This window comes from Elephantulus edwardii, unplaced genomic scaffold, assembly GCF_000299155.1.
Source record: "Elephantulus edwardii isolate Elephantulus edwardi_28Jun2011 unplaced genomic scaffold, EleEdw1.0 scaffold00294, whole genome shotgun sequence".
NCBI classification, from domain to species: domain Eukaryota; kingdom Metazoa; phylum Chordata; class Mammalia; order Macroscelidea; family Macroscelididae; genus Elephantulus; species Elephantulus edwardii.
Window position 1 is genome coordinate 1,901,636 of NW_006400044.1, and position 8,188 is coordinate 1,909,823.

The following is an 8,188-nucleotide window of genomic DNA, read 5'->3' on the forward strand; positions in this document are numbered from 1 at the left end:
GATCATGAATAAAGATTTTGGAAGATGAATTGAAGCCTTTGAATGATGATGTGACTGAAGAAACAGAATATAACACTGATTGCCAGAAGAACAAACAAATCTGTTTTTGAAGAAAAGATTTTCCTTAAATACAAGGATGATGAGACATGTCTCACATACTCACTTATTTTGGGCATGCTATCATGGGGTTTCATTTCCTGGGCAATGTCTTCCTTGGTAAAGTCGAAGATCAGTACAACAAAGAAGACACCATGAAACAGATCGACATTGTGGCTACCACAATGGGCTCAAGCTCAGTAGTTATTCCGAGGATGGCAAAGGACTAATGGTGTTTTGCTATGTTGTAACTAAGAGCTGGAATTGACTCAAGGGCACCTAGTAACAACAACAATAACACTTGGAGAATTACATAAATAGGCTAATCTCTTAGTTTGTAAAAGAACTTCTTCTTCAAGAACTTCTTGTTCTTCAAGGCATGACCTATGGAAACAGTTTCCTATGTCTTTCTTCTGGGAAGCCTCCTGGTGGGTTCAAACTCTAAATCTTTGACCAACCATGTGCACCATCCCTGTATACTCCTAAACCTTAGCTGGGAGAGGTAAAAATGCACATAAAATAGGTGAGAGAATAAATGAGTTCTAAATGTTACAGACAGCCAAAAGCATGATGCACCTCAGCAAAACGGAGTGCTGAATACTTCTACATTTTTAAGAATCCTGGAGAAATGAACATATTACTGCTGAAGCATTAGAAGGGACTAACAAATAGGAGGAAGCTTCCTGAAGAAGTTTTTTTTTGGGGGGGTGGTTTGGTGTTTTTTTTTGTTGGGCCTCGCCATCTCTTTATAAATAGTACCTCTTGAGAGTGGGGCTAGGTGTGTTGGAGACAGTGAGACTGGCTCAGGACAGGACAGGGTTCAGAACTATTGTCAATAGAGTTGCAGGCAACTCAATTGCATATAACAACACCACTGATGGGAGAGTAAAACACTTTTCAGGAAGTTAAAGTCATTCTAAGAAATATGTTTATGGAAGAGGTTATTTTCAGATTATTTGTGGTTTTATATTCACTGGACTGGGTCAAGCCTTACTGAAATAGTATCATCTTTATCTCTGAAACTCAATCGAGATCCTGGTGGTACAGACTGGGCATCAGAGAGCAGGGAATGCCTGTTGGCCTTGGCAACAGGCTCTTAAGCAGCCTTTCATCACTTTCCTATTTCAGGTCTACCCTCTCTCATATGTGTCAGAGAATCCACTCAATCACACTGCCATGTGAGAGGCCGGAAGAAAGCAGTGATGGTGGAAAGAAGTCTCTACTCTGAACTTTAAAATAAAACTAAGGATACTAAGAAGAATCCATACTTGGAATGAAGGATTGAATGAGGAACCAATATGTGTGTAAACATTCATTCATAGCACACCTAAAAAAAAAAAGTACTTTGACATGAACTAGATTGAAAGCCTTTCCATCTGCTCTGTACTTACTTAGGGTGAAAAGAAGCAAGCAAACAAACCCAACTCACTCACCGTAAACTATGACAGTCGCAGTTGTGCTTTTCCTTTTGGCAACTATGTTTTTGGCAACACAAGTGTAATTTGCAGTGTCCGAGAGCCGAGCCTGCTTTATGATGAGGTTGTGATCAATAGTAATATAAAAATTCCGATCTTCAACTGGATCAATTATGTCTTCATTTTTCAACCATTCCACCTGAAGATGCACAAGAAGAATATATAAATCCCTCCCACTGAACCTGGCGATCCATACGTGAGCTCTGCAACGTGTATAACATCATTGTTGGCTGTGAACTTTGCAAACTGGGGAGGGCGGTGCGGCGAGTAACTTTCTGAGGTCATGTTAAGTATCACTCACCTGCCAAACATGCTGATTCTGTCTGTAATACATTATTCTCAAATGTCAATGAACCAATTGGGAAATACAGTGTTCACATTGTTTTCACTTTGCCCTGCAGGCAGAAATGGGAGAATGTGCACTGCCAAGTTCAGAACCCAATCAAAAATAATAGGCTAAGCATTTCAAACTGAACTCAAACCTTTTGCTATTTGATTTGTTTACTCTTGGCAGCTTACCTGCTGCTTTTCAGAGCAGAATAGAACAACTACAAAAAAGCTCCAAAGGCATCTTACACATCATGTAGCTCTAATAAAATAACATTTGGATGATTTACGTGTAGCCTTGGTGAAACATATGGATTAAATTTCCCAGAAACTGCACTTTAAAATGTAACAAAACACATTATTTGGAGATGTAGCTAAGTCAAACTATGTGGGGGTGGGGAGCTTTTTCTACTAACCAGTACAATTCAAATAGTTTATTAGTCATATTCAAATCTTCCTTTATACATCACTAGCATTTAAATTTTTGGCTTACATTTTGATATGGCTGTTCAAAACTTTTATTTTTTATTAAATACCAATATAACCTTTATGATATTATCCTCCCAGACAATAGAAAATAAATATACCTGTATAAAATGGCCTTGTAGAAAACAAACTGCTTCTTAACTTGTATATTGTTTCAATTTTTCTTTGGTTTTGGTTTGACTTTGTACAGATCTTTCCATCAAGCAAAACAACATTGATATTTACCACACTTAAGCCTTTCTATGCCATTATCTTAAAGGTGGATACAAGTAACCTTTAGTAGTAGAGAGTCAATAATGTTGCCATTTTCAAAATCTTAAAGATCTCCTCCAGCACAACAAGAGGTCTTGAAATCTCTAAATCTGTCAGTGGCTTGACATTGTTTTACACAACTAAAAATTATACCTAATTCAGAAACTCTAAAATAATGTTCTAATCCTCAGAAGAGTGGCAATACAAAAATCAACAATCCTGAAATAAAGAGACAAATAAGGACACAATTTTATTTTAGGATTGATGAAAGCTCATTTTAGCTTCTCTTCTGGAGACCTAGTAGTACAGAGGATTAAGTATTGGCCTGATCACAGAAAGATGGCTGGTTTGGATCTACCAAGTAATTTGTGAGATAAAGATATTGCCATTTTTTTTTCCATAAAAATTTACTGGCTTGGAACCTCTATGGGGCAGTTTTACTTTGTCCTAGAGCCTCACTGAATTGTGACTGACACAGCGGTAGTAGTTTGCTTACGTGACCTGTTGTACATAGAGTCACTATGAGTCGGTGTCAACTAACGACACCTAATAGCAACAAACATTCTTTTCTTCCACACAGACATTTCATTTGGTAACATGAATTAAAACTGGTTTCTGTAATTAACTACAATGTCTAATCAGATCCTTATAATCAACCAGCATCCTTGATATCTGCACTATTAAACCTGAAGAGAAAAGGCTTCTACTTAAACTAGTGGACTTTTCAAATATGCGGTTGTTTTTTATACATGAACCATACATTCACTCAGAACCACACCTGGAAATAACCATTCAGCTACTCCTGTTTGGCCTCTTTCCTCCCAAACCTGGCCTTAAGCTTAGGTAATATTACTTTGTTGTTGTTGCTGTACCACTGAGTCAGAAGTGATTAATAAGTGACCTTCCAGCGGGTTTTCAGAGGCAGTTAATCTCACAGGAGGAGACTGCCCATCCTTCTCTTGCAATATTTCCTTACTTTAAGTACAATGAAAAGTTTTCTGATAGGCGCTATCTCATTTCTGCCCCAGGTAAAGCAACTCTACCCAAAACAGTACCTAGTTCTGAACCATCCTCGCCATCTCTGCAGTGACTAAGCCCACTGTTACAGTCATCATGTCAATCCTTGTCTTTTGCTGATCCTCTACTTTCTCAAGCAGGATTCCCTTCTGGGGCTTGCTGCTCCTGATACACGGACAGAGTGTGAGAGAGAAAGTTTCACTGTCTTTCTTTACTTTTTATTGGCACTCTGGCTTCACTTTTCCCAAGCAGATTGGTTTGTTCTTTGGCAGTTCATAATATATTCAGTACTCTTTGACAACACCAGAATTCAAAGTCACCACTCTTTTCAGTCTTCATTATTCACAGACCAGCTTTCACATGCATATGAAAAGAGCATGACTTGATCTAGGCTTACTTTCATCTTTAAAGTAATATCAGTGGTCTTTAACATTTGAAAAAAGGTCATTGACCACACACATATTTACACATTGCATTACCCCATGTGGGCTCTTCACTGATGCTTATATGGATGTTGATCAATGCAAGTAAAAATAAGCAATTAAATATACTAACCTTTTCTCTTATATCATAATGTTAATTGTCCAGTAGTAAGAATTTGTGTTTTATTTGTATTAAGATAAAATATATATTGAAAGCTGTATTCTTTCCCCTACTCTATACTCTTAACTAATGTTTCTCACATTTTAAAAGAGCTTTTAATTTATTGTGATTTGAGTGAACATTTACAAAGTAAATTATTTTTTCATTCAACTATTTATATACATACACTCACACACACATCCTTTTTAAAAACATGACATTGACTACAAACAGAAGGTTTTTTTAACTTCTATTTATGCTAATTCTCAAGATGAAAAAGTTCACCTGATGAACTGCTTTGTGATCTTTTTTGGGAGGGAGAAATAAAATATTTAATTTTATTGTGATTTGAGAAAAAGTTGACAAAGCAAATGAATTTTCATTCAGGAGTTCATATATACTTTGCTGAAAAACATTAATTTCAATATACACAATGTAATTCTATTTCCCTCTCTTCTTACTCTTAATTCTGTTTTCCATCAATTGTGTCTCTGTGACTTTCCTTTCTTTAATATATTATACTGATGAAAATCTTATTGAATATTGTCTTTTCTTTCATTTAAATACGTGTCTTTTTTTATTTGAACTCTGGTGGCCTAATGGTTAAGGAACTGTACTGCCAACCTTATGACATGCAGTTCAAATTCATCACCTTCTCTGAGGAAGAAAGATGGTGAGTCACGTCCAGTGCTGCTTATTGCCTCTGAAAACCCACTGGGGAATCAGTAACGGGTCAGTTTCAACTTAAGAGTACATCATAACAACAGCTAATAAAAGGCAGACTCTCAACAATTTGACACAATAATTGACAAATGTGTGCAGCAATAGACTCAAGTATGTTAGAGATGGTGTGGATGGCAGGGGTCAGACCCATTGCTTACAGGGTCACTGTAAGTTGTACTAAACTTAGCAGCACCTAACAACAACAATAGCTAATGATCTTGATAATTTCTTCATGTGTTTACTGGCCATTGAATGTCTTCATTGGTGAAATGTCTGTGCATGTCCTCTACCCATTTGGTAATATGGTTGTTTGTCTTTTTCTTATTGAATTGTGGTAGACTTTTCTCTAAATTTTATTGGTGAGTCTGAAGGCTATAACCTTTGGCCTTCTTCAGCACATGATTTAAGTCTTCTTTCTGTGAAAACAAGTTTGTCATTGTCATTATCACAGGTTGTTGATGGACCTTCATTCAATACTGATACCCCATTCTTCATATATTATAGTTTCTTAGATGATTGTGCTCATTATACAGATTGAACAAGTATAGTTAAACAATGCACATGTTTGTTGGGTTTTTTGTTTGTTTTTGTTTTAAATTTTATTGGAAAAACATGTTGGGAATACAAGGAGGTGAGGGTTGGGAGCAGAAGGGTGAAAATGGGCAGCGATGAAAATTGCAGGGATGCAGTTGCAGAACTGCACAATTTGGGTGGTGGGGGGAGCAGGTGAAGGAAATGAAAAGGATCCAGTGGGGACCAGATGATTCAGGGCAATGGTAAGCATAGTCCAATGGTGATTAAACAAACTGTCTTATTCACTTGTGGGTTTCTCATTTGGGAATTGCACGCAGACTCTGACTTCTTCATGCTGAACAGGGGCATTGATGTGAAGGGGGAAAGGGAGCACACTTTATCACCTTAACTGGTGGTCTTGAGTTAAAGCTCCTTGCCTTCTTGTTCTGTCAGAAGATATTTTCCTGACATTTACTTCCCTCTGGACTGCAAAGTGTTTTCCCAGGTGGGTGCAGTGGGAATGGCTGACTGAACCCTGAGGCTCCATCCTCCTTTGCTTCCTTATCTAGCAGTTGTATTTCCTTTTTGTCTCTGGCACTGGGTTCAGGGTTAGGTCTGAAGTAAAACTCCATGTTACAATGCACATGTTTTGTGACATTAAACCATGCTGTATCACCTTGTTTGAACAACTGTCCTTGGTCTATAAATGGTAACTCCAGAGTCAAATTAAATGTTTTACAATTATTGTTCTTCCCAATGTCACATATAAATTATTATGAATCACATGGCTGAATAGTTTTTCATTGTCAATAAAACAGAAGGAAGCATTTTTCTTGTATACTTTACTTTCCAACAAGATCTACCTTGTACAAGTAATCATTCTCCTAATGCCATGTCCTCTTCTGAATACAGTTTGTATTTTTGGCAGTTATTTATCCAGTTCATTCTATTGGAAATCTCCTTAAGACAATTAAAAGTTGGCATTAATGAATAAGAATGAACAAAGAAGAATGCATGCCTTTGAATAGTGGTATTGGCAAAGAAAACTGAATATACCACAGACTGCCAAAAGAATAAACAAAGTTGTTTTGGAAGTACAGTCAAGAGTACACCTTGGAAACAAACATAAATAGACTCCATTTCACATACTTTGGACGTGTTATCAGGAGATGCCAGTCCCTTGTGAAAGATGTTCTTGGTAAAGCAGAGAGAGGTAGCAAACAAGAAGTCCCTTCATGAGAAAGATTGACATAGTGACTGGAACAGTGGGATTAAGCACAACAGAGATTGTGAGGATGATGCAGAATTGGTCATAATTTATTTCTCTTGTATGTAGGATTATTCTGAGCTGGAACTCACTCAGCAGTACCTAACACCAATTTTTACTTAAGTTACCACTTCGGTGACTGATCTTTCAGAATTAGATCACCGTGGATTTCTTTGGGAAGCCATTCAATGTACTCAGACCTCAAACGGTTTTCTTACCAGCCAAACCTGTTAACTGGCTCAGGTTAAAGCTACCCATCTGAAGAATAATCTTGAAATGACACACTTTCTTGACATCTTTTATTCATTTATTGTTTCACGCACTATGTGTCTTTTGGGGGACTACTTCGTTAAAAGGCACTCGAATTCAAATAGCTTATGACTTACTTCTGAAGACTCCAAGCTAAGTTGTTACTGTTCTAAAAGGTGGCTACTTCTACATTGTTGTTGTAATGTGTCTCCGAGTCGCCTGCGAATCATAGTGACCTTGAGTACAACTATCCTAAACCCTGCTCTATTCTGTGCCAATCTTAATGTCTCTGACACACTAACCTCTCACTACTCGAGCCACAGAATCAATCTTCTACTTGCTGCAGTCAAGGACTGCAATCTCCAATATGGATTGAGGCTCAATGTCAAGAAGACAAAGATTCTCACCACTGGACCAATTGGCAGCATCAGGATGGATGGTGAAGAGATTGAGATTGTTCACAGCTTCAGTTTGCTTGGCTCCACAGTCAATACTCTTGGCATCAGTAGCCAGGAAATTAGAAGACGTATTGCCATGGGAAAGTCTGCTGTTAGGGACCTCTTCAAAGTACTGAAGAGCAATGGTGTCTCTCTGGAGATTAAGGTGCTTCTGATACAGGCCATGGTCTTTGCTATCACTTGTTATGCATCAGAGAGTTGGACAATGACCAAGGAGGATAGAAGGAGAATTGATGCCTTTGGTCTGTGGTGCTGGAGAATAGTATTGAGGGTACCATGGACTGCTAGGAAAACAAACAGATTCATCCTGGAAAGGATCAAACCGGGCTGCTCCTTGGAGACAAGGATACTAATGCTCCATCTAACATACTTTGGACATGTTCCAAGGAGGGAGAGGTCCTTGGAGAAGGACACCATGCTTGGTAGGGTGGAGGGACAGCACAGAAGGGGAAGGACCCCTATAAGGTGGATTGATTCAGTGACTGGGGAAATCGGGATGGATGTATCGGAGACTATGCCATTGGCACAGGACAGAGCAGAGTTTAGGGATCTTGTACATAGGGTTGCTATGAATCGCAAGTGACTTAATGGCACATAACAACAACAACAATGTGACTAATGCTTTTGAGGTCAAGCTACATGTAATGATGTAATATGCATTATCATCTTATATTTTAACTGCTGAACTTTTTTCATTTTATGTACATACCTACTCATTAACTCATTGCCCTTCAATGGCTCTG

General features: G+C 38.1%; 1 protein-coding gene across 2 annotated transcripts in view; it reads right to left on the minus strand.

Annotated features, from left to right (window-relative positions):
• The window catches only part of UNC5C (unc-5 homolog C (C. elegans)), a 619,049-nt gene that overhangs the window by 129,327 nt on the left and 481,534 nt on the right, over positions 1–8,188 (minus strand). For both annotated transcript variants that reach the window (XM_006900759.1, XM_006900758.1), the window contains exon 5: positions 1,530–1,710. In XM_006900759.1, coding sequence (XP_006900821.1) covers positions 1,530–1,710 — 181 coding nt within the window. The remainder of the gene's footprint in view (positions 1–1,529; positions 1,711–8,188) is intronic.